At 31.7% G+C, this 27,506-nt stretch overlaps 1 protein-coding gene and 1 long non-coding RNA gene across 4 annotated transcripts in view; both read right to left on the minus strand.

The window, feature by feature from the left end:
* Positions 1-26,110, minus strand: part of LOC105342122 (serine protease FAM111A) — a 42,748-nt gene extending 16,638 nt beyond the window's left edge. The window contains exons 1-6 of one of the 3 annotated variants that reach the window (XM_066069247.1): positions 26,080-26,110; positions 25,408-25,485; positions 24,357-24,416; positions 23,552-23,791; positions 23,246-23,296; positions 22,639-22,736 (exon numbers count right to left, since the gene is read on the minus strand). In XM_066069247.1, coding sequence (XP_065925319.1) covers positions 22,639-22,736; positions 23,246-23,296; positions 23,552-23,791; positions 24,357-24,416; positions 25,408-25,485; positions 26,080-26,095 — 543 coding nt within the window. In that variant the 5' untranslated portion in view covers positions 26,096-26,110. Of the gene's footprint in view, positions 1-22,638; positions 22,737-23,245; positions 23,297-23,551; positions 23,792-24,345; positions 24,417-25,407; positions 25,486-25,738; positions 25,889-26,079 lie in introns of those variants that run through there. The other 2 variants (XM_011448983.4, XM_066069248.1) reach the window with 2 other exon arrangements.
* LOC136270923 (uncharacterized) lies at positions 14,140-18,777 on the minus strand. Its single transcript, XR_010708792.1, has 2 exons — positions 18,447-18,777; positions 14,140-14,432 (listed from the first exon to the last, which is right to left on the minus strand). It is a non-coding gene; the product is annotated as an uncharacterized lncRNA (long non-coding RNA).
* Positions 26,111-27,506: the final 1,396 nt, after the last annotated feature.

Raw genomic sequence — 27,506 nt, forward strand, 5'->3', positions numbered from 1 at the left:
TAACTTTGCAGTCAATCTCTCTTCACATGACATGTGTACACAGTCATTTTCAGAGGCATACTATACGATGTCTCTATGTTATAGTAATATGACATCGCTTCCGTATATGACTTGCAATCAAGCTTAACTGTATATTGTTTTCTTATTTGAGTACATTTGGTCTCAAGTTTCCAATGTTTTTACGACAAATAAACAGTTCAATCATAGCACAACCAAGGTAACTCCATCGAGGGAACATTGTGCTATTTTTAGATCTTGGAAAATCCCCAACATTCGATAATGGCGGAGGTGTCGAAGAAGGCACATTATATTAAACCAAGTAGTAATTTCCCCTCTATATATGCATTTATTACCGATTTATAATCCCAGTTTCAATATATCTCAATCATAAGTTCAGTCCTTTAACCGTTAAACACTTTCCCCCTTGCTGAGATCGATGTCGATCGAAGTTAGCGACGCTCCCTGTGGGTGCAAACGTTTATATGAAGATTGAACGAATTAACGACAAATTTACATTTACTTATCACTGTTAGGATCTGAAATAATTGGGAAAAGATTTTTTGCTTATAATACATGTATGCATAGCGGAAAGCATGGCGGCACTGTGTGATGCATGGCGGGGGCCTATACCTCTATGCAAAAACGGCCTAGGGAAAACACTGCATTTAATATTCATTCGCGTTAGATTTCGAGTTTATTTAAATAAAGTCAATTCATATTGGTTACAATAACATAAGTGATAATAACATATGGAAAATATAATTTTGCTAAAAGATATTTATTTTGAACAACAAACAGTTAACTTTGCAACATTCGAATAGAACTATTTTTTGTCGCGCATGTTCAGATAACTGAACTCTTTGCCGTAAAGATTATCCGGCAACTAGATGGCCGTAAGCCATAAAAACCAATTATTCATTGGTCAATGGGAAAATTAAAGCACCCACATTTTATGAAACCATTTTATTAATGTTTTTAGAACTTGTCCAAAAATTTATTTTAGACTAGTATTCTGTATAAGGTTTTCTTGTCCATTATTTTATTTTGACCCTACATATAAATTAATTTTATCTTCAATCTGTCCAAACACTTAAAAATTGATAATGTCATAAACTATTAAATATATTTATTTAAAATTAAAGTGGACCAATTTGAGTATTTAGCATGAAAAGAGACCATATGAGACTAATACTAATGAACAAGAGCAATATTCTGACATATAGCATTCATCAAGTGCTATTTTCTCAATACATGTCTGCTAAACAAATACTGAAAATTGATATATAAGGTAGTGCAAAAAATATTGACCAGCCAATGGTAGATATAGCTTTAAAAATCTGTCATGCAGACATATCTTTTTGGTTAAATGACCTTGACCTTTTGTTGTTGTGAGCATTGAAATGAAAATACATGACATCATACGCTTCAAAAAAGAGTTAAATGTGATTCAAAATGACAATCGCATTTGTCCATCAAAAATCATTTAAGATAATTGTGAGTGGAGTATTAGCCATATTGGACGAAAAGAAAGAGAAGATATGCTCCGAATGCATTCACAGTTTTTATCTCTTCAATTCTTTTACAAGTATTCATACACAAGCTTTGGTGTAAATATTGGAATTTTCACTGCAGCATTTTCTTACGAGGAAGATTTTAGAAGACTAAAATTCCCATAAAAAGCCAAAAAAAATCTACTTTGAAAAAAAGTTTCATTTTTTATTGTTCAATGTGGTTCAGTGGATATATCTTAGCGAAAAGGGATATATAATATCAAAAGTTTGAAGACGAAAACAAACAGGTGTGAATACGACACAACATAGATGTTAAACCTTACTTGAACTTTCAGATCTGATAAGCAAAACAGCAGAACTGTTAAACTAACCGGCTGACAAATGGGTCAAAAGCATTATACAGCGTACACTTGTTGGTTTAGTAAAGCATTGATTAAATTTTTATCAACGTTGTGGTAAGAACATAAATTGACACGAGGTTGTATAAGATAAATCAATTACATGAAATACTTAAATTTACATTCCCTTTATATTGATGAAATCAAACTCAAAGATCACAATACCGTGCATAACCTGATATTCAAAGCATACAAGTCTCTAAGGAAAAATCAAAGGCTGGAACGGCCACAAAGGCGTCGAGCTGACATTTTTTTCTTTTATATAGAATGATACCAATAATTTGAATTTCTGTACTAATAGTCATATCAAATGATATTAGACTTAGAATAGAAAGTATATGAATTATGTTTTCTGCTGCTTTAAAAAGCAAAAATCAGTAATTTTCTTATAAAATAGGTAGTGGTGGTTTTTTAATACAATAACTCATCCTAATTGCAAAAATCGAAGAAATTTCAAAGTTCAAAAATAATATGTTTCTTTCTGCCTCAAACAGTCTTTGAACAACTTTCACAGGTTCATAATTTGAATACAGTAACAGTGTGTCCCTAATTATAATAATAAAACATACATTTATTTATTTCAATTCCTGTTTGAAACAAGATTTCCTATGGTATGGTTGTTTACAAACAAATCCACAACACGTGCTATCTATAATGCTCGACCAAACTAACTGCATTATCGAGTTCATTTTTTGCAACGAAATTACTAGATACGTTTATCGCTTACATTTATTTTGGAGACCGTGCCCGATAACAAAGAAATTTACATCTAAAATGTTATTTCTATCGGGCACGGTCTCTAATTAAAATGTAAGTGATAAACTAAAATAACATCTAGTGAATCTTTACGCTTAGGCTTCATTGTATTCATCCGCCATTTCTTCAAATTTATTCTTATGCAATGAGTTGTCAATCACCAGGGAGGCAAAGCTGGGTTTTTTTGTTCACAATTTAGTTGAATAAATGGAGAAAAAAATCTTAAAATACGTTTAATACTTTTAGGAACTTATTTTTTATGCGCATTTAAAAGGCGGTGCAGCGCAAGAATTTTTTGACGATTGCCGATCCAGACGATCGCTAGAAGGCTGCCGAGCATTAGCTCGACGCCTTAAAAATTATCCTTATTTGTTATTGTTTAAGATAAATCTTATATGTTCATTTTCATAGATAACTTGAAACAAAGCAGCTATCATACATGTTTCACTTAAAACAACCTCTCATTCCCTATTCTTAGGGGCAGACAAAAACTGTTCCTTTAGGCATTTAAGAAAAAAAAAAGATTTGTATAACACTACAAATGTCCTAGCAGGTGATCAAAATTTAAATGTCAACTTTAGTACATGTATAACATTTGTTTGATAGTAAATTACTTATAAATTCCTGAAAATAACTTATTTTCTGTTAACTTCAAGAGGCATAACTCTCCAATTCATCAGACTGAATGGGAGGTAAAACTTGGCCTGTATTTTGTAAGAAATATATTTTTAAAAATAAACTTTCCATACCCATCATTTCAACAGTTAAAAGCAAAAACTTCAAATTTCCCATTCTATCCTAACTTTAAGAGTCATACCGGTAACTGTCAACAATCATCAGACTAGAACTAAATTTTATCTTAATCTGTATTTCCTCATAAAAATCCTACATATAAAATATCAGTATTATATCATCCCTTCAAAAGTTACAAAACAAAAGCTAAGAGTTTCTCATTCCTCCCAAAGCATAAGGCATAACTCCATCAAATATCATGAAACCACTACCCATATCAAACTCAACCTGTATATTCATGATATACATCCAAATATCACTATGATTTGAATTTGTGCAAAAGTACTAGATGTTGAGAAAATGACCAGAAAGTGTATACATGCATTGCTTTTTGTTCAAAGTTCAAGAGGCATAACTCTGTCATAAACATCAGTCTGTATATACATCCATATATCAAATTTGAGTTGAAAGTGTGCAACAGTCGCTGAGATAATCATCAAACAGTGAAGGATGACAGAGAGACAGACGGAATGAATAACACTATATGTTCCAGCCCTTTGATGGCAGGGGCATAAAAATTCAAGAAACTTTAGAAGATATATCACATGACTAATGTTTATTTCTCCTGTTTCAAATCCTGAATATATAATTTTCATTTAAATAATCTCTGGCTTTTATATAAGAAAACATTCTATTGAAATGCTTATGAGTGATTTTGCTTAGTCAATAATTAATTTTACAATCGATAAGTTTATTGCCTTATTAAGAAAGTTAAAAAACTGTTTCTCATTTCTAATGATAAAAATAATCACATAGCTTTTGTTTATGCAGCTTCTTAATAATATAATAATGATTAAATACGAAACATGAACAAGCAGACGAAGGGAAAACCATTTTTGGAAACCAACATAAATTACAACATTAATGTTACAACTCTTCCCACTTAACTTTTTCAAATGTTTTCACAATATCTTTAAAAAATGTTCAAACTTCATAGAATAATATTGACTTGATAAATATCAAACCCTACAACACCCCTCCCCTTATATAAAGTAAATCAAATATACGTGTGAGTCGCTGGCCATAACCCTTACTTTTCTGTAGCTGACAAAGTATTATAGAAGATAATATATTACATCTTCTTCCAAAATAGCAGTCTAATTATATTGTGTCAGTACAATTTTTTTAACATTTCATAAATTAAAACAAAATGACCATTTCAACCACAACCTGTATTAAGAATCACTACCCTATACACTACATAAAGATTTTGGTCCAGCCCTAGAATAAAATACCTATGTTAAAAGACATGAGATTTAAAATTCAGAAAGATGGATTCCTGTTTTAAAAAATTATGAAATCAGTATCTCTTACAAATATGTCGCATAGAGAGGAAATTTCAAAATATTATGGTATACATATGCTTGAACACAACAGATCCAATTTGGCCTTGTCTTAGAGTCAAAACCAATACACAAGGAAACATGACATTTACAATTTTACTGGGAAATTTCCAAGTAAACATAATAATGTAGTCGTTTTCTTTTAACCCCCCCCCCCTCCCCCCACATGTGCAAGAAATATACAGTGAAGTAAACATTTTTTAAATTGTCCCCACCCTAGAGCTAAAACCCCAGACCAAGTAGACATGTATTTCACAATTTCAGTAAAAGGCTTCATGGACATCATGACCATGTCTTCATCTTTTCCGCTCACATGTGTATAAATAGAGAAAAATTTTAGTTTTGGGTTTTTTCCCCCTTTTTCTTGCATATTTAGCTCAACTGTGACACCCCGGGGGGTTTCAGAGCCTAAATTTTACAATATTGATTCTTCTTAATGTAAATGCTTCACACCAAAAATGCAACAATTGGCCTAACAGTCTTTAAGAAGTTAAAATGTAAATTTAACACAGGACGACAGACAAAAGTCATTATAGAAAAGATCACCTGGATAACTCATTCCACTTGAAAACATCCAAGATCATATGGCAATATTAAGGACTTGCACAAGTCTGTGCATTTGACTGTTATCATAAAAACAGCATGGTACCTTAATTGTATGCGTACTTTTATAAAACAATTTCTACATTCATTATATATATATTTTGTCTTCTGTTTGCATTGGAAATGTGCAACCAAACATTCCTTATGAAAACACTTTGCTAAAACATAAGCACAAATGCAAAATGATTATTTTTCAATGTAGATATCTTGGATATATTCCCTTTTATCAATTTCAACCATATTTGTTTCACAGGTACGTGTATTTTTAATAAAAATCATGAAAAAATGATGGAAGCTATCACTTAGGACACACTATAAATGTTTTGATTAGATCTATACTATAATCCTGTAGATTGTACAAATGTCATCTGCTTCATTATATATGGAATGGAGTTGTGTAACCTTAACCTTTACATGTATTGATAAGTATTGTAGTACTAAGGATGGTAGAGTTTATGCCTGTTTTGTTGATTTTCAAAAAGCTTTCGACATAGTGATTCATACAAGAATTAAAATTAAACTCCTCAAAATTGGTGTAGGAACAAACTTTTATAACACTATCAAAAGTAGGTACTTGTGTCAGACTAGAACATAACATCACAGACTTTTTTCCAATAAGAATGGGTGTAAAACAAGGTGACAATCTTAGTCCCAACTTATTAAAAATTATCATTAATGATATCCCGAAAAACTTGCACTTGTCTGCCGATCCTGTGTTTTTAAACTAAAACCCAATCAAATGCTTGATGTATGCGGATGATATAATTTTATTATCTTCATCAGCAGATGGTTTGCAACAAAAGCTTAATTAATACATGAATCTTGCAAAAATACTGCAATGATTGGTGTCTCAATATTAATACATCCACAACCAAGATAATTGTTCTCAATAAAGCAGACAGACTCTCTAAATCCAAATTTAACTTTGCTGATTTTGAACTTAAATGTGTCTCTGAATACTGATACTTAGGTGTGTCATTTTCTTCCTCAGGCTCATTCTCCTTTGCTCAAGAGCAGCTTTATCAAAAAGCCTTAAAATCATTTTTCAAACTAAAAAAAAGGATTTTATTTCTCTGAATCCGGACATCAAAACCACAATTCACATTTTTGATCATACTATTAAACCTAGTTTATTGCATAAATCTGCAACAAACTTTGCTGTTCTATCTGAACTAGGAAGATTTTCCTTACATATTTATAATTTGATATCATAAGATCTATGTTAAGTTATTTGTACTATTTGAGAATCAAAGTCAATCCTTTCCACTTGTATAATGCTTATTGTGAATCAAAACAGTTGTTTCAACAAAATACTCCCTCCTGGTATGTCTCAATTCAATTTTTAACTATCAGCATTGATGGCAAAAACAATTTACTGTCAGTAACAATTCAAAAATTCAAAATAGCAATTAGAGACTGTCTATTTAAATACTATATTAAAGAATGGAATTCTAATTTTACAATACACGCTGACAGAAAACTAAGTTGCTACAGCACTTTTAAGCAAAATTTTGGCCAACAGAACTATCTAAGATTACTGAAATTTTTTTAGCAGATTTCTGCTCAAAGACATAATATTGAAAGAGGACGATATCAAGACATTCCTCGACAAGAAAGATATTGTAATTGATATAATGTCTAATCAGTGGATGATAAAAAACATTTTTTACTCTCATGAGATCATAACAAGGCATTAAGAGATACTCTGTACAATTTAGCTGATGACTTTTGTAAAAATTTTCAATATATGGACAATGACCAAAAATTATACTGGCTTATGACAAATGAATATTTACAAGTACTTGTACAACTCAGTGAAATGATTCTCAAAGGTGGAATATAATGGTTATAGCTATGTATACATATATAATATGCAATATGTTTACTTTTGGGGGGGGGGGGGGGGGTGTTGATATGTTATGTATAAGCATACAGGCTTGAACATTTTTAGTACAAGTAGACCAGTCTAATCGACTGTGCAGGCACCGTCCCTAGGTACTTTCACTTTTCAGGCTATTTTGTTTCTGTATAGCTGTTGTGTTCACGCATTATTTCACACAGTTAAATGCATAAATCCCATACATATATTTCATTGTATCAATGACTCATTCTGCATATTGTTGCCTGTTATATGAACCTGGACATTGTGGGCTATTATTTCATTCATTATTTGTTATAATCATGATATTATTTTCTTTTAATGTATATGCCCCCTGATTGCCCTTGACTAATGAATAAATAAATATATATTGTATTGTACATAGCAGAACTAAGCATTACATTATTAATTTAGTAGTCATGGCAGTTAACAGCACACTGTTCATTTAAGAAGAATGTACAAATAACATGACATTCCGTATAGATCATTTTTTCGTATTAATGATCAATGAAATTTCTTAAAGTACCCATCTATTCCTTCTTGTGTATTTGACACTAATTTTCCGAGATCAAATAGACTCAAATGGTCAGGAAAACCCCAAAAAACGAAAACGAGGCTAACTTTCAGAGTGTTGTGTACCTTGGATAGTAATTCCAAAGATTATCTTTTTGACATACCGGTAAGAACATAAGATGTGTTGATGAAATAATTACAACTAAATCACAAGGCCATAATTATGTGTAACACCCGTCGTTTCCGATAAAACTTCAGAAACTTACGAAAACGTAAACAACACAAAAATACAATGCATTGTTGCATTGAGAATATTCATATGAAGCATTTTGTTTCATCATAATAATATCCAGTACTTACACTTAGAGCTCAACAGCTATCACATGTAATAGTGAAATGCAGTATAAGTAAAAACCAATTTAAACGAACACAAATGATGCAAACAATCACAATGACGCCTTCGCTAATGGCTCTCTCCCAGCAGATGGCGCGCTTTACGAGAAGGTATCTTGACAACTCGTACCCTGTAGAATATGTACCCAAAATTTCGGATACGTTTTTTCATTGTGCTTTGGACAAAAATCGTTACAAAATATGTTATATAGTAATATATCAATATGATTAACACGCTGATAAAAGGAAAAATCTTAACCAATGGATAAATTTGCTAACTGAAAGGAGGAGGGGGGGGGGGGGCGGAAAACCTAAAATGTTGTTATCACTGCTGCGACCCGTTCAAAAATCATTATTAAAACCCAAACTAATGTTTTCAATTGAAAACAGGACTGGAAAAATGTAATAAGGACAACTGCAAAATACGTCTGAACATGTATATATAATTTACATTTACATTCATTATATTGCACAAAAAAATACTAAAATCAACATGTCATTAAAACCTTTTAACTTTCCATGTAAACTAAGTAAATTTACAACACATAAATTAATATGTTAGATGTGATTCTGAACATAGCATTTCCTTTCCACACGATTTAGATATCCGATAATGTAATAGCTACTAGTGCAATGATAAATATTAAATAACAGTTGTGTTGGTACAAATTACATGTATTAATTAAAATACATGTGAAATACGCTAAAAGCACAAAAAGCTAACAGCTTTTGCGGATCGCTTGCCCTATAGGCGATTAGAAAGGGATGGCGTTTGTTTTTGTCGGTTTTTGTGTTGCGCTTACGTAATCACACAGAAAGCTCAAATACCTGTTTTATTTTAAATGCAGTCTGTATAATAACTATAATTCTCGTTTTAACGGATTTATCATTATTCAAACTCAACAGAAGATGAATTATACTGGTGTATAACCCAACGTTTTCTAAATGCATCAGGACACCCAAATAATTAGAACACCGTCAGTGGTAACTTCACGTAAATTGTACGCAAAAATCCTTTCGTTAGATGGGAAAAGGTACATGTTTAAAATTGCAACTTTATCACACAGTTTCAACTAGACACCTAAACAAGAACATAGCACCGAAATTTATTAGACCCTTAAGAACATTTTTCCCAGCGACAATTTGCAGCACCCCCCCCCCCCATCCCCAATAAAACAACACTCGTATCTTTAAGACACGATCCTTGTATATTAGATAATCGCTGACCGCTACTTAGTCCAGCCGCGACTATGGCATCCAACCCCACTTGATCACCGGAGAGGGACAGCTTACGTACAGTACACACATACATAGCTCTGAGAGCAAATAGATTTTAAATGCATGCAGCTTGATAGCTTAATGTATAACTAATAGACTTTTTTAGTTTGTATTTTGTGTTTCACTATAAACGAAAACAAATGTAAATATATTCTATCTATCTTTAAGGTAATAACAATTAGAAATCAACAAATATGACTTAAAACCACACTAAAAGCATGTATACACATAAAAAAGTTTTGAATTAAAGCACCCAGTATAAAAGGCCAATTTCTGTGCTAAACTTATGACAGTTGTACGCAAAAAGACTTTCGTTAACTTGCAAAATAAAAACAGCTCGGTACGTGAAAGCATCCGAAGCTTTTAACTCTCATATTACACACACACACACACACACACACACACACACACAGACAGAAAACCAAACAAAAAACATTGTAACAACATTTATAAGATCCTAACAAACAACTTTTCCAGCGACTGTCAAATCTAAATCATGAAATTGGGTAAAATTGTCAACTCGCTAACGATTTCATTAGTCATGCGCGAAGGATGATCTTCGTATAGCAGTTTAATCTTTGTGTTTTTTGCATTATTAGTACAGATTTCAGAATATTTTAGACGTACAAACCCAGAATAGATTTATGTCTGACGATGTTACTGATTTGGAATAATTTCGTTTTTATATATTCTTCAGAACAAATTCTTAATTTACACTTTTTTGTTTAATTTTGATTAAATTAATATAAGTTGAACAAACTTTATTAACGAAAAATTAAAACACTTATCGTTGTGCGGCTATATAAAATCAAACAGAAACATAAAAGACGCGAATCTTGTGTATAATACAACCACTGACCGCTAAGTAGTGCAGCCGTGGCCGATAAGCCGTGGGCGAGGACTAGGTTACGTAAAATCACAACAAACACATAGCTCAGAACTCGGGGAAATGAAATTTTAGCAATACAATGACTAATCAATCAAACAGAAATTTTTTCTTTTAACTTATAACCCAAATGATTTGGCACCAATGATATATGCTTGATATTACTTCAAATTGAGAATGACATTGCTTTCATTATAGATGAACGATTTCTAAATAGACACACTATCATTTAATTCAAATTAACAAAAATACACTTCTCTGTGTAATCTAAATAAAATATGTGACTTTGCATGCAGCTAAATAACTTCATATATGAGAGACGTAACTCTCGTGTATTAGGTAATCGCTGACCGTTAGGTAGCCCTGCCGCGACCATGGCTATCGACTTCTCGGCCGCGGACGAGGGATAGCTTACGTAATCGTACCCAAACACACAGCTATTGTCCCAGATGGATTTAAAATGCATGTAGTAGGATAATTAAAACGTATTACATAGATTCCCTTTTAAATCCGTTATTCGCGTTTTACGTACCAGATAAGAAGACGAACGTTTACATCTTTTGTTCTCGCTTTTTTAAGGATTGTGCACTATAATGACTTAAGAAAAATGACTTTAATCAATCAATTAAAAGCATAATTCATTTAAAAAAACCCAATTTATTATGAATTTAACCTCCTGTATAAACCAGCATACTCTCCGTGAAAACTTTATGCCAGTTGTACGCGTAATGACTTTCGTTAACTTGCCAAATAAGAGCAGATACAGGTTAACATGTAAATCTTTTCACGCTCATACAACACAACTCACCAACAAAATAACATTGTAACGACATTAATATGATCCCAATAAACAACTTTTTCTGCGACAGCAACCTCGAATTCCTAGCCGTTTTTTAGTTATTTAGCAAAAACTTTCAAGGGCTCTCGGCCCTTAATTATAGGGGCCAGCCCTTTTTTATTGGTGTCAAATGAGAGCCCTTGATATTCTGCACAACTTTTATTCTACATGTTTTAACAAATTATTTTTTGTTTAAAAGATACAAAGGAAAATATGACTAAATTTTCGCACTCTTCCGAATCCTGTTTTTTAACCCCCTACCTTTTCCTAAATAAGGAACGTAATCCAAAAACAAAAACCGATGTGCACAACTTCAATGTCTTTGTTATTCAAATTCGTTGGATTCCCATTCCCTGCTACCATAGTCTCGGAGCCTTTGTCTGGAAACCAAAGGCCCTAAATAATTTTAAAAGGGGAATAACTCGTTAACGGAAAGGGAATTCTAACTTTTATGAATTGATGAAGATAGTGTTTTGTAAAGTCCATTAGCCCTGAAAATTTGAGCAAAAACCGTTCAGAAATGAGCACGATATGAAGCCTCAAAGTTCGCGTCTAGGAAGAAAAAAAAAAAAAAAAAAAAACTAGAGCAAAGCTCGTTGCAAAGCAACGAGTGGGTCTTCCGTTAATGTCGGAAGTAAAGCTGGAAGTTCCTGTAAGAAGCAGAGCTCTTGAAACAATAACAAGAGTAACTAAAGTAAAAAGATGAAAAAATCGATTTATTCCTGGTGCGACTTATCAAAATCCGTATGATTTTAAGTACGACTTAACAAAACCCTTCCTGATTTCAAGAACGACTTAACAAAAAAAAATCCGAATGTGTTCAAGTACGACTTAACAATTATTTTTGGTACGAGTTAACTTTACTTTGAACATTACGCTATTTTTTAAACCAAGGACGCGGAATCAAAATTTCCGGAAAAATCAATTTTTAAACCCCGATATCTCTTTAATGCATTGTCCGATTTTAAAACGGATTCCAGTGTTAGATTCAGCCTGATAAGCTCTGTAAAACACATATTCATTTTTGATTTGATCAGAAAATTCATTTTTTCGAAAAATTTGTTTCACTTCCGGTTTCGACCGGAAGTGACGGATTTTTATTTCCAGCCTTATTGCACATGTAAATTGCCAAATTCATAACCACAGAAAATTTTAAGACTCTATCTTAAAGCATTTTTGAGAAATGTCGCGGACAAAATGACTTTTTTTTAAGTTTAAAAATGACGTAACGTCAAAACGGAAGTGACGTTGTTACAAAAACTTTAACATCTTTGAGGCATTATAATTGAACATAATCTCTGAAAGTTTCCTTTACATAAGTTGAAAACTTTTTGAGTTATGAAGCCGAAAAGGAGTCAGAAAAAAAAAAAAAAAAGAAACTAGAGCAAAGCTCGTTGCAAAGCAACGAGTGGGTCTTCCGTTAATGTCAAGAGTAAAGCTTGATGTTCCTGCAAGAAGCAGAGTGTTTAAATCAATAACAAGAGCAACTTAAAGTAAAAGATAAAAAAAAAATACGAATGATACTATGTACGAATTAACAAAAACCTTTACGATTCTAAGAACGACTTAACAAACAAATAATTCCGAAGGTGTCAAAGTACTTAACAAAAATCGAATTATTTTTGGTACGAGTTTGAACTTTACGCTATTTTTGAAACAAAAACGCAGAATCAAAATTTCCGAAAAATCAAATTTTAAACCCCGATATCTGTTATGCATCGTCCGATTTAAAAACGGATTTTAGTTTTGTACTCATCATGAAATATACCGTAGGTTATATATGTTTAATTTTTAATATTGAAAAACAATGAAAAACTAAAACAAGAGGCAAATGGGCCACATCGCTCACCTGAGGAACAATAGGTATGATAAAATCAGCTTAATGGAGTCACAATGCAAACTATCTGGACAATGTACAATAATACATGTAGATCCTGTATAAATAAAATCCATTCCCCCCCCCCCCCTAAATATTCTTATGTTTATAATCATTAGTTCCTTTTCTAAAAGGATGATTTTATAGTCATATCGCATGTTGAGTATTGCAGTTCTCAAAAAGATCCTTAACAAAAGTTTATATATGGGATATAAACCTACATCAAACTCTGAACCTTCTTGTGAGACCAAAGAACTGTCCTGGGGCCAAAGTCTTAACAATTATAAAGAATCATCTGTCTGATTAGTTTCTTAGAAGAAGATTTTAAAATATTTACTCTATATATTCCTATGTTAAACCCCCCACCCATTGTGGCCCAAACCTATCCCTGGGGTCATGATTTTCACAACTTTGTATCTACACTACCTGAGGATGCTTCCACATAAGTTTCAGCTTTTCTGGCTGATTAGTTTCTGAGAAAAAGATTTTTAAAGATTTTCTCTATATATTTCTATGTAAAAATCCATTCCCCCATTGTGGCCCCACCATACCACCTGGGACTATGATTTGAACAAACTTGAATCTACACTACCTGAGGATGCTTCCACTTTAATTTGAGCTTTTCTGGTCTAATAGTTTTTGAGAAGAAGATTTTCAAAGATTTTCTCTATATATTCCTATGTAAAACTTGATCCCCCTCTTGTGGCCCCTCCCTACCCCCGGGGGCCATGATTTGAACAAACTTGAATCTACACCACATGAGGATGCCTCCACACAAGTTTAATCTTTTCAGGCCGAATAGTCTTTGAGAAGAAGATTTTTGAAAAATACCAACAAATTTTCAATAATTCTCAATTATCTCTCCTTTAAAGAGGGTGTGGCCCTTCATTTGAACAAACTTGAATCCCCTTCACCTAGTGGTGCTTAGTGCCAAATGTGGTTGAAATCTGCCCAGTGGTTCTTGAGAAGAAGATGAAAATATGAAAAGTTTACAATAACGACAACTACAAATTGTGATCAGAAAAGCTCACTTGAGCCTTGGCTCAGGTGAGCTAAAAACAAAATAAAGGAAACATAATTGCATACTTTTATTGAAAAACAAATTTTCACAGCTAACAATTGTAAATTACTTTAAACAGCCATAATTTTGTTTGTTATAATTTCTTATCAAACACAAACCACAACAAGGCATGATGCTTTCTTAAAGTTCCATTACAGTAACTGTTCATGAATTATCCGATTTAATTTGAATTACTGGTAAATAGTCTGTAGAACACATTAAGGAATATGCATGTGGGTAGAGGTGACAGGTTAACCTCAAGAGCTGAAAAGAATCAACAGGTAAAAACCATGTGGCCACCAATATCTGAAATTAAAAAAATAAATAAGCTGTGTTAATACATGTACCAGTACTAATAATAGCTGTGTTTACATTAACATATGCATAGTATTTCTGAAAAAAAAAATACACTGACCATGCAGTGTAATTAGTATGACATATCCCGATACGTGACATTAGATGGCACAGGACAGTTTTTTTGATACATTTCATTGTAGCGTGGGGACGTGTGTCTTCGGAACCCTGTAACTAGAATTTCCTCAGTTCCCATTCAGCACAAATACCTTTAATTCACTCTTTATAAGGCCAATGACCAATTTCTGAAGAAAATTACTAGTCAAAACCTGTAAAATTTTCTACATACTGGTTTTTATGAGATTTTGACCCTATCATATTTTGCTAATTTTTCAGCTTTTAAGACCTCCCCCAGCCAATTCCCTGCAAAGGGTTGACCTTCTGTACGATGTGCATGTTGCACCATCACATGTCAGAAACTTGCCGGTGTATAGTTTATAATGTCCCATCCACCTACTTTTCGTGTTATTTACCCTACCGTCTGTAACTTTCATTTTCAATGTCTAAAGTCAACACAACAGTCATAGCCGCAGGTTTCGCATTTTACTTCTGAATCTCATGTACCTAACATATGGGGCCTACATATTGCATATCAATTTCAACAATAGACATCCCTCTAACTAATTCTAAATCATTAAAAATCATTTCATGAATTTTAGCAACACTCATAAGCCTTCAAGTACAGCAACTCTCAATTTTACAAAAATATTGACGGGAACTTTATCCGAAACTGTCCCTTGCTACCTTTAACTTACACTAACATTCTCTGAAAAGTCATCTTGTCTTAAACTTACAAAGCTTATGCTATTCTGAGAAAAAGTATACCTCATTTTGCCAATTCCATTAAGGATTAAGAAAAATATGGCCATTTAAGTGAACCCAGCATTTCCACTTTCCTCTATTTAACACAGATTCATAGGGCTCTCCATAAATAAAGCATCTTTAGAGGTCAACTGTTGTTCAACCTCCCTAAATAAGAAACCTTATTCAAAACTACATACATATACATGATATTTTCATGACAAAAGCATCACATCACTTAGAAATACCCTTACATGTATACCCTCCCCCTATTTTTTGATTTTCCTAAGAAGCATTAGTTTGAACACCTTAACCTAATATTATGAAACTTGTGGCAATTCTCTTGAGTCATTTCTCACACATATTTGAAAACAACCATCACTGATATTGAAAATTGATCTTTTCTTGATAAATGGATGAAATGTAACATTTTTTTTCACAAAAAGACATGCCGCCATACATGTGATTTCTTGTTTTCATGAAACAGTAAGCTTATAGTCATATTTAGTGAATATCTTATTTATTCTGGTTTCTAGTCTCCTTTTAACTTTGCTAAAATAGTGAGACCTACAAGTGTGATGTCTGCTCTTAATTAAAATGAAACTCAAACACAACCGGGTACCTGGGGAAGGATGAGAATTCCATGATAAATGTTCAAATTTTACATGTTTTCCTACATTTTTGATGCATATATACAATAAAAGGGTAAAAATATTTTGTTTCTTGATCATTTCGAGAGTAATTATTATAGCAGATGTTATTTCAAGGTCAAATGTACATTTACATATCCAACATGTAATGGTAATGGAGACAATTGGAAAGAGGGGGTGGCTTTTTGAATTCTGTAATTATATCTAAAATATCACTTTTGGATAGGAAGGAGCAGAAACTTGAGTTTTTTTACTCAAGTTGATAACTGCATTTGTCTACATGTGAATTTTATTTGAAAGAAAAATATGCTGTTTTAAAAAAATTGAGTTATATAAGTCAGGTTGCTTAATGTTATTTCATGAAATCAGACAGCAAAATTGCTGCAAATTTATGATTTAGCTATAATATACAAGGGAAGTACCGGTAAATCAATGTGTAGAATGACCACCACTAGAGTAAATTGGCTTAGAAAGTATAGGTATTTCCTATCATGATGACAATTAATAGGCTTAAGTTAATTACCGAGATAAGAATTAATACTGTAAAAGAGTTTTGATCAATTGATCAACTCTTTTACAGTATTAATTCTTATCTCGGTAATTAACTTAAGCCTATTAATTGTCATCATGATAGGAAATACCTATACTTTCTAAGCCAATTTACTCTAGTGGTGGTCATTCTACACATTGATTTACCGGTACTTCCCTTGTATATTATAGCTAATAAATCATGTAATGACATATATAACCAACAAAATCATCCATTTTCCCAAAATAGACAACTTTTGGTACAAAATCCACTCAAAATTACAGTTAAATGAGAAATCTGAAATACCATGTAGTCTTGAAACTTACACTAACATTCTCTGAAAAGTCATCTTGTCTTAAACTTATGCTATTCTGAGAAAAAGTATACCTCATTTTGCCAATTCCATTAAGGATTAAGAAAAATATGGCCATTTAAGTGAACCCAGCATTTCCACTTTCCTCTATTTAACACAGATTCATAAGGCTCTCCATAAATAAAGCATCGTTACCTAATCTTTTAGAGGTCAACTGTTGTTCAACCTCCCTAAATAAGAAACCTTATTCAAAACTACATACATATACATGATATTATCATGACAAAAGCATCACATCACTTAGAAATACCCTTACATGTATACCCTCCCCCTATTTTTTGATTTTCCTAAGAAGCATTTAAGTTTGAACACTTTAACCAAATATTATGAAATTTAAATGCTTCTATTCTGATCAATTGAATTTTTAAGCAGCGTGAAATTAAAACCATAGCAATTGATACTTTAGTAAAAATCATGAAATTTTAACACGGTGGAATTAAAACGACCTACAGTATTTCATCCGAACAGCCTCAACATATAATTTTCTGCTATACCATTTTTTATTAAATGAATTCTACTAAGTTTTTTTTTTGCAAATAAATTTAGCGAGGATTTTTTTCTCTTTCCTTATTAATGACAGGTTTTAAAAACAATATTATGTTTAGTATGTATAAAATTCCATAAACAATTTTACAAAGCTTTGGATTTTAGTTGCACAATGAAAAAATGAGGGATTGCACGATAATACATGCTCATTTTGAAATTTAAAGCATTGTTGATTTCTTTTACTATAGAGATATACACAAAATGATGTTGCTCTGTGATGCTTTGCCAAGATTAAAAGCATGAGAGGGAGAGAGAGAGATCTGAGGCACATGTAGTAAAAATTATTACATACATTTGTCTTACTGTAAAAATTGTTTACAATGTAGATGTGTTCTGCATGTAAAGTTTACCTAAAATGAATCAATAAAATTCAATATATATAAAAGATAAACTAATCTCAAAGAATTTACAATGGTTCTGTGAAATAATCAAATCTTGAGAAGAATGTTTTATAGATATCAGGGAACATTAACCTAAAATCTGAACTTAAAGTTCTTTTCATCTTGCACTCTGTTTTACATGCTCTTTCGCAGGCGATAATCATATATAACGGCGAGCCAGACAAAAGTTCTAATTTTAATTAGACTGAATATTTACCATGTCAAATATATTTATTTAATTAAGCACAAGCCTGTCCGAGTTCTTTAATTCATTGATTAAGTGGAGGTGATATGGTAAAGATCTGCTATATTCAAATATTTAGGGTAAAGTTATCATCATGCAAACATGCACTCTAATTACAACATTCTACTCTTGTGTGCCTTTGGACCCCCACACCTTTTAATTGCACTGTTTTACAGTGTGTGGTGTGTTGTTAAATACAAAATAAGACATACATATACATAATTATAAATAGAAATTCAAAAGAGTAGTGTGCAAAACATACACGTGAAAATACATTGGACAGATAATATCCCGAGATTTCTCTGACTCAAATGCCCGCTTTTATATTGTTACGCACGTCAAAAGCGGAGGTTAGAGTCAGAGGAATGTCGGATTAGATTGAAAAGTGCACAAACACTTTGAAAAGAAAAAGTCAATACGACATATCCTGTATTGAAACATACCTTTATAATATGTCATACGTTAGTTGAGCTGAAATTTCCACTATCGCCGTCTTGCAGGCCATTCTTCTGACACACCGCTATCAGCTGCTGTTCGCAGTCAAAACATGGCGAGTTGACATGGTGAATCGTACGATAATTATTTCGATTAAAACTAATAAGACTAATAAAAACTAACAACGTAATTATCGACGGAATTAACGAAATTGTTTCAATAAACACTCTGATTACCTATATAAAAAAGGAGTTCGGTTTAATGACATGTACGAAATCTTTTCAGCAGGAGTTACTTTAAGTGTGAATTTTGCACTATTTTTTAAACCAATAATGAGGAATCAACATTTCCGGAAAAATCAATATTTAAACCCCGATATCTCTGCTATGCAGTATCCGATTTTAAAACGAATTTAAGTTTTGTATTTAGCTTTGCAAACTATACAATATGCATATAATTTTATGATTTTTATAAAGTTTTATGATCAGTACGAATTGTTACAGTAGAAATTACTTTCAGTGTGAATTTTGCACTATTTTTGAAACCATGAACGGGGCATCAAAATTTCCGGAAAAATCAATTTTTAAACCCCGATATCTCTGTAATGCATCCTCCGAATTTTAAACGGTTTTCAGCATTAGATTCAGCCTAAAAAGCTCTACAAAATACGTATACGTTTTTTGTTTGAGCAAAAAATTCAATTTTTTGAAAAATTGGATTTGCCTCCAGTTTTGACCGGAAGTGACGGATTTTTATTATATAGCCTCATTACAGAGGTAAATCGACCAAATCATAACCATTGAAAATTGCAAGCCTCTATCTTAAAGCGTTTTTGAGAAAAGTCCCGGACAAAATGACTTTTTTAAAATTTTAAAAATGACGTAACGTCAAAACGGAAGTGACGTTGTCTTTAAAACTTAAACATCTTTGAGGGACGATAACTTGCTAAAATCTCTGGAAGTTTCATCGTAATCGGTTGAAAACTTTTTGAGTTATGAAGCAAAAAAGGAGTCAGAAAAAAAAGAAAAAGTATAATAATAATAAAAAGAAACCGAAGAAAAACAAAAGGGTCTTCCGTTCTGGAAACGGAAGACCCTAAAAAAATAATAACTAGAGCAAAGCTCGTTGCAAAGCAACGAGTGGGTCTTCCTTTAATGTCCGAAGTAAATCTGGAAGTTCCTGTAAGAGGCAGAGCTCTTAAACCAATAACAAGAGTAACTAAAATAAAAAGATGAAAAAAATCGAATATTCCTGGTACGACTTAACAAAACCCGAATGAGTTTAAGTACGACTTAACAAAAACCTTTCTGATTTCAAGAACGACTTAACCAAAAAAATCCGAATGTGTTCAAGTACGACTTAACAATTATTTTTGGTACGAGTTAATTTTACTTTAAACATTACGCTATTTTTTAAACCAAGGACGCGGAATCAAAATTTCCGGAAAAATCAATTTTAAAAACCCGATTACTCTGTAATGCATCGTCCGATTTTAAAACGGCTTTCAGTGTTAGATTCAGCTTAATAAGCTCTATAAAACACATATTCATTTTTTATTTGATCAGAAAATTCATTTTTTCGAAAAATTTGTTTCACTTCCGGTTTCGACCGGAAGTAACAGATTTTCATTTCGAGCCTTATTACAGAGGTAAATCGACCAAATCATAAGCATTGAAAATTTCAAGCCTCTATCTTAAAGCGTTTTTGAGAAACGCCGCGGACAAAATGACTTTTTGAAAATTTTAAAAATGACGTAACGTTAAAACGGAAGTGACGTTGTCAAAGAAACTTCATAAACTTCGAGGTATTATAATTGCACATAATCTCTGAAAGTTTCATTAAAATCGGTTGTAAACTTTTTGAGTTATAAAGCCGAAAAGGAGTCAGAAAAAAAAATAAAAAGAATAATAATAACTAGAGCAAAGCTCGTTGCAAAGCAACGAGTGGGTCTTCCTTTAATGTCCGAAGTAAATCTGGAAGTTCCTGTAAGAGGCAGAGCTCTTAAACCAATAACAAGAGTAACTAAAATAAAAAGATGAAAAAAATCGAATATTCCTGGTACGACTTAACAAAACCCGAATGAGTTTAAGTACGACTTAACAAAAACCTTTCTGATTTCAAGAACGACTTAACCAAAAAAATCCGAATGTGTTCAAGTACGACTTAACAATTATTTTTGGTACGAGTTAATTTTACTTTAAACATTACGCTATTTTTTAAACCAAGGACGCGGAATCAAAATTTCCGGAAAAATCAATTTTAAAACCCCGATTACTCTGTAATGCATCGTCCGATTTTAAAACGGCTTTCAGTGTTAGATTCAGCTTAATAAGCTCTATAAAACACATATTCATTTTTTATTTGATCAGAAAATTCATTTTTTCGAAAAATTTGTTTCACTTCCGGTTTCGACCGGAAGTAACAGATTTTCATTTCGAGCCTTATTACAGAGGTAAATCGACCAAATCATAAGCATTGAAAATTTCAAGCCTCTATCTTAAAGCGTTTTTGAGAAACGCCGCGGACAAAATGACTTTTTGAAAATTTTAAAAATGACGTAACGTTAAAACGGAAGTGACGTTGTCAAAGAAACTTCATAAACTTCGAGGTATTATAATTGCACATAATCTCTGAAAGTTTCATTAAAATCGGTTGTAAACTTTTTGAGTTATAAAGCCGAAAAGGAGTCAGAAAAAAAAATAAAAAGAATAATAATAATAATAGAAAGAAACAATAGAATAACAAGAGGGTCTTCCGTTGGAAACGGAAGACCCTAATAAAAAGAAACCGAAGAATAACAAGAGGGTCTTCCGTTGGAAACGGAAGACCCTAATAATCTTTCCCGCACAATAATAGAAAGGTCTTCCGTTGGAAACGGAAGACCTTAATTAAGTTGACAAAAAGAAATACCCATGTGCAGAGGAGCATTGAAAGACCTAAAAATCGAGAGTCATTATTGGATATTTAATGGAGATTGAAAATTAGATACTTTTTGGCTCAGATCATAACAATGTTTAATCATCATTTAGTGTGGACAAATATGATTGTTATACCCCTGTAAAGCAGTTACTATATAACTCTATACGAAAAAAAGTCCAGCATTTTGACTGTTGGACTGGAACTGTTAGATAGAACTGTTAAAATCGACTGTTAAAAAAGACTGTTGACCGGTGACGTCACATTCCGGGAAAACGTGTTATTGATTAGAAGGGGTATAACAAAACAGTCTCGGGCAACAGTTGATCTGTCGGACCGGCTCGCAAACTGTTGCCCGCGGCCTTCGGCCTTGGGCAACAGTTTGCGAGCCGGTCCGACAGATCAACTGTTGCCCTCGACCCAAGTCAACAACTGTATAATGTTCTTCTTCAAAGGATCGCTATGTTCTATCATGATAGGTGTCTTTATGATACCGGTATTCATATTTCAAGATAGATGCCTGTGATGTCACTGCGTATGAATGGATTCCTTTTATTATTCTTTTTTCCTCCATCTTGGAAAGTTTTTCCAAGTTGAGTATAAAGTGTAATTTCTATAGTTTTGGTATATACACTTGTTGTCCATAGGGAAAACAATCTTTATCGAATCGGCATATATATATATATATATATATATATATATATATATATATATATATATATATATATATATATATATATATATATATATATATACATTTGAACCATTCATATTAGATGCTACTACCACAATATTGTAAAGTCTGGTACGAGGTTATGTATGCATGTAGTATAGGATAGTTAGCTTCCTTTCTCTGTCTTGGTCAAAAAATGCTGTTATAGCCATATAGGCATACATGTGACTATGAGTTGACTAAAAAGACCAACGTATGCTGTAACAGTTAGATAAGAATATAACCATGAAGTCTATTACTATTTATTCATAGGCATCTAACTTCTTGTATTAATAAGATTATCCCTTGTACTAGAATAATCACATAGTTCGTCATGATCGCCATTTTGAACTTTTTTTTTTAGACCGGCTCATCTATCACGATTTTATGGCTGTGATTTATGCAAAATACAATCTTATTATTGAAAGAACTATTTTTAACGCCAGGCACATGTGTTTATTGTATATTTTTATCGTGTGATAACGTAGTGTCATACCTTAACGTGAACACTGTTTCTATATTTCAATGAATAGCTGGATAAGAAAAGTTATTTAGAGAGAGCTTATTCATACCGTATCTTCTGGTCCTGCTATTTTAGATGCAGCTGATTCGTTTTTGCAAGGAGACATCTCTTTATCTGTAACTACTGGTTGGTCTAAACTTTTCTTCTCTAAAATTAATAAAGTATTAAATCAACAATCTTTTGTTTCATTCTGTAGGCAAAATGCCTACAATATTTTGTTAATCAAACACAAAAAGGCAAACTTTTGACGGCTATAGCAAACACATAAAGGTATGGGTTTAAGTTTTTCTTCATTTCAAAATTTTCATACTAAATTACTGAGTATTCTTGTATTGAGAAGAATGTTATAAATATATGATTGTTTGTTTTTTCACAAGTAATACATGCTATATTATATATGAAACATCATTCGAAAACCTTAGCCCCTGGTCTAGGGGCGAGAAACACATTTGTTAAATATCTTTGGTTGAATATAATTTTAATTTAGTTCTTTGGCAAAACAGCAAGTGGCGATTGAAATTTTAGAATTTTTACATTGAAATTGTATACCGGTATAATTATTCTTTGCATTATGATCGTAATTCACACTAACTTATTTTTTATTATAAATGTTTAGGAATTTGAAAATGGATGTAATGTCTGTCCCGATACCGTACCTTCTTTTGAACCGCTGTTCACTTTTGCTGCCAACTCTTTTATTTTTTTCTCTACAAAATAATTTGAAACATTTTTTTTATTTTACTAACTTTATTGTTCGCTAGCTAGATAACTAAATTTTGACTTAAAAATCAATAATATATATATATATATATATATATATATATATATATATATATATATATATATATATATATATATATATATATATATATATATATATATATATATATAATGTATCCTTTAAGATCTACACATTATTTTTTAAAAAAATGTCAGTAATATTTTCAGCTTGAGAAAAGTACCTGTGATTTCTTCTATTACTGGTAAGGCATTATAGCGGGGGTCCGATTGACTATCCTTCGTTATTTTAAAAAAAGTCTTGCTAATGATTTCTGCACGATGGAGGGGGTCTAAATATTTGTTAACACTGCTTTTGTTGGCCTTTGGGCCAACACATGCTTTAGCCACTTCTAATGGCTTCACATCTTTTTTTGATATCTGAAGGGCTCTTTTGAAGAAATTAATAATTTTTTCCATCATTTCTAAAAAAAAAAAAAGAAATAGAAATACAATATCTTGCAACAATGCTCTTATTTATTCCACCTTTAGTAAAAACGTCTATATAATAAAAATTCTGCTTTAGTTTGTAAATTACATTAAAAGCGACCAACATAATATCATAGCCAACTGAATGCTAAATGAAAGGTCTGGAACAGTGACGACAGATTCTTGCCAATCAGTCACTTTTTAGGTACTACTCAGTTACATTTTAGTTGACTTTATGCAATTTTATATTATTTTATTTATATTGTACAATGTATATGCTTAATCATAGTCTTAAAAAAATATACACGTTTTACAACTTCAAAATAATATAAACGTTGTTTAGTTTATCATTATCTTTAAAAAAATATTCATTATAGCCACAATAGAGACTTCATTTCATTCATTTGTATTGTGTTTTCTAGAAGATATGAGTTAAAAATGATATTGTGCGTTATACCAATAGGAGTTAGAAATAATTGTGGATGTGTTTTTACTATCAGCACCTCAAACTGCACTGTATAATGTTAAATCATACCAATAATTTCCTCACATTTTAAGTACCTGTTTTTGACTGCTGCTCGGAATCTTTTAATGAAGTGCCTTCAAACTGTTTTGACAATTCTTCAAAAATAAAAGATATGCATTAAGATAATAGATTGTTTTGCATAATAACAGGAAGTATCCAGTCCAAATTCAGTGGTAGAAACTCATCCAATATAGACCCATTCCTCGTTACAGTAATGATGTCATCATTCATTAGGATTAGGGGTAAAAAAAAATTGACACCGTTGCTAGTTATAAAAAAACATACAGTGTATATGTAATATGACACTATTTTATTTACGTGATTATTATTCATATTTTCTTTTAACGAAAAAAAAAAGAAGAAATAATTATAAAAGGACATTACATTCATCTAACGAAGACAAAAATGCATTGCGCTCTTCTAGAATTATTAAAATCTCTTTGAGTGTAACATTCTTTACCTATTATCTATATTACATAACATTCAATAAAAACTCCAAAAAAGGATGTGTAGTTAGTATCTTAGAATATTTAAACTTTATAATTAGCTCTTATTCATTAGCCATTTAAATTGGTCGCTATAATAATAATTCTGTTAATGAAACCAAATGTACTTTTTCCATATCTGAGGTGGAAGATGAAATTCATTTTACATGTGATTGCTCATCAAACAATGCATTTAAGAAACCTTTAATAGCAACCTTGGGTAGCTTATGTAATAATTTTAAAAATTTATGTAATAAAGACAAATTTATATTGCTATTGTCTAAGGAATGTGATTATGGTATTATGCTACATTTATAGCTCTTTTCAACCGAGAAAAGCCTTGTGTTCAACTAAATGAGACTTTAATTGACTAAAATACTCTTCTTTTTATTCTTCTACATAAATGTTAACTGTCATTTAGGAACCTTCTCTCTTTTTTGTGTCTGTGTAAGTGACGTTAATGTATTTTTTCTTTTAATTTGTTATTACCTTTGTGTGCCACAAAGGGCAAAGAATTTAGAAAAATAAAATTATTTTATCTTATCTTATCCGTCAGATCATTAATGAAATTACGCTTAATTAAACAACAAGCTGTCCTTACCATCTTCTGCAGATGTTGACGCTTTCTGCTGAGATGTTGGGCTAAGGCTCGCTGCTTGGCTGTGGTCAGCTTTGTTATCTATCAAAATAATTCAGCATCCTAAAACTAGATATGCTTTCCCCTCTCTCTTTCTCTCTCAAAAAACAAAACAAAACATTAACATATTTTTTCCACAAAAATGAAAGTAGTTTTTCCAACTAATCAGGAAAGTTATTAATAGATTGTTGATAACTGATATATTATTCCTTGATGATTAAAAACATATATGTTTATCATTTAACAAAATACATAGAATCGTTAGATTAAGTTTTTTTTCTCTGTGGATACGAACCCATCCTATGTATTATAAAAATCCTTTGACTCTTTGACTGAACCGACGACAAAATTTACAAAGAATGTCAATGCCTGTCTGATATGCGTAAGCGCTATATTTTGTACGATAGAGACAGAGGACCAGTCTAAAATTTACTGTTTCAATCGGGTTTGAAATCTCAATGTGCTGTATCCGGCGCCTTGGAAATTTGTTGACACAGTATATATATATATATATATATATATATATATATATATATATATATATATATATATATATATATATATATATATATATATATATATATATATCATATATTACATTTTTAATAATAATAATTACAGGTTTTTTTTGCATACGTGATACATATGACATCACAAAAATCGTATCGGCCTCCGGGGCTGATACAGGTTATCAGCCCTCTATGGCTGATACCGTATCACACACCTTGCGGAACTCCTCTGTCTTTCTCGGTATTTATGCATGAAAATTCCGGTTCTGTATAACTTTATTACTGATTGTTTAAACAATTTGATCTCATATTTTTATTCAATACATGTATAAAATACTTAAATGAAATATTATTGCCAAATAATATGTTTTATGTCATCATTGTATCGCTAATTTTAATTTAAGTTCCGGGGTTTTTTTTGTTATTTTTAGCTATTTTGTCCATCCTGTACCTATTTATAAGACCTTCGCTTGTACCTTGTCATTAGCCAATGAAATGAGAGTATTTCGATCAGGTGTTTAACATTTTGTTTTTACTCGAGTGTGAGTAGGACGTGTTTTCGTAACCTAAGATATTAATCGCTTTGTAAAGTTTAATCCACCACCATCCCCATCTATCCGTCCAAATAAATTTATAATTTTAAAAAAGACGTAATAGTCTGCCAATATCAGAAATCCATGCTAATGTTTACATTGTGTGCATCATGGTTTTTATGCAGAACTTTGCAGAACTTTGTATATGCCACCTTAATTTTTTACATGTTTATATTAAGGGAGATCACCCTGCCATTGTTGTTTACTATTTTTTGTTTATATTTTACCAGGGATCTCAATATTTGTTCAGGTATTTTTTAACCAATAAGGGAGATCCCACAAGTCCTGTTACATAAGTCATTTTAATAAGTTTAAGTATTGACTTTGTCAGGAATCTCCTTGTTTGTGATGTGCTTTATTTGTACAAGTTTTTGATTCGCCGTTAATAAACGACATTATTTCGTCAATGACTATTTAGTTGTTTTTTAAGGTAAAAAATTAACAAGCTGCGGTTCATAGATGGAACGAAAGATTTAAGTCTGTTAATGGAATAAGCTTTATTGGTAATTGTTAAGATCAATGTATGGGCAAAAATAATATTATTTAAATTCAATTTATTCAAGTTCGTGGTTTTTTTTAAATATAATTTTATGACTAAGTATGTAATGAATATAATAATAGATACCCTTTTTCCATATCACAGCCTGTGTCATACAGGCTGTGATATGGAAAAGGGGTATCTATTATTATATTCATTACATTCTTAGTCATAAAATTATATTAAAAACAGTATCAGCCCTGGACCAATTTCATCTCTCGGGCCTTCGGCCCTAGGGCTAATACAGGCTGTGATATAGAAAATGGTATGTCTGTCTGTCTGTCTGTACCTATCTATCTATCTATCTATCTATCTATCTATCTATCTATCTATCTATCTATCTATCTATCTATCTATCTATCTATCTAAACACAAAGTCCAATGCTCAAACAATTTTATCTATACTATCTATATTTATTTATA

Source organism: Magallana gigas, chromosome 8 (assembly GCF_963853765.1).
Source record: "Magallana gigas chromosome 8, xbMagGiga1.1, whole genome shotgun sequence".
NCBI lineage: Eukaryota > Metazoa > Mollusca > Bivalvia > Ostreida > Ostreidae > Magallana > Magallana gigas.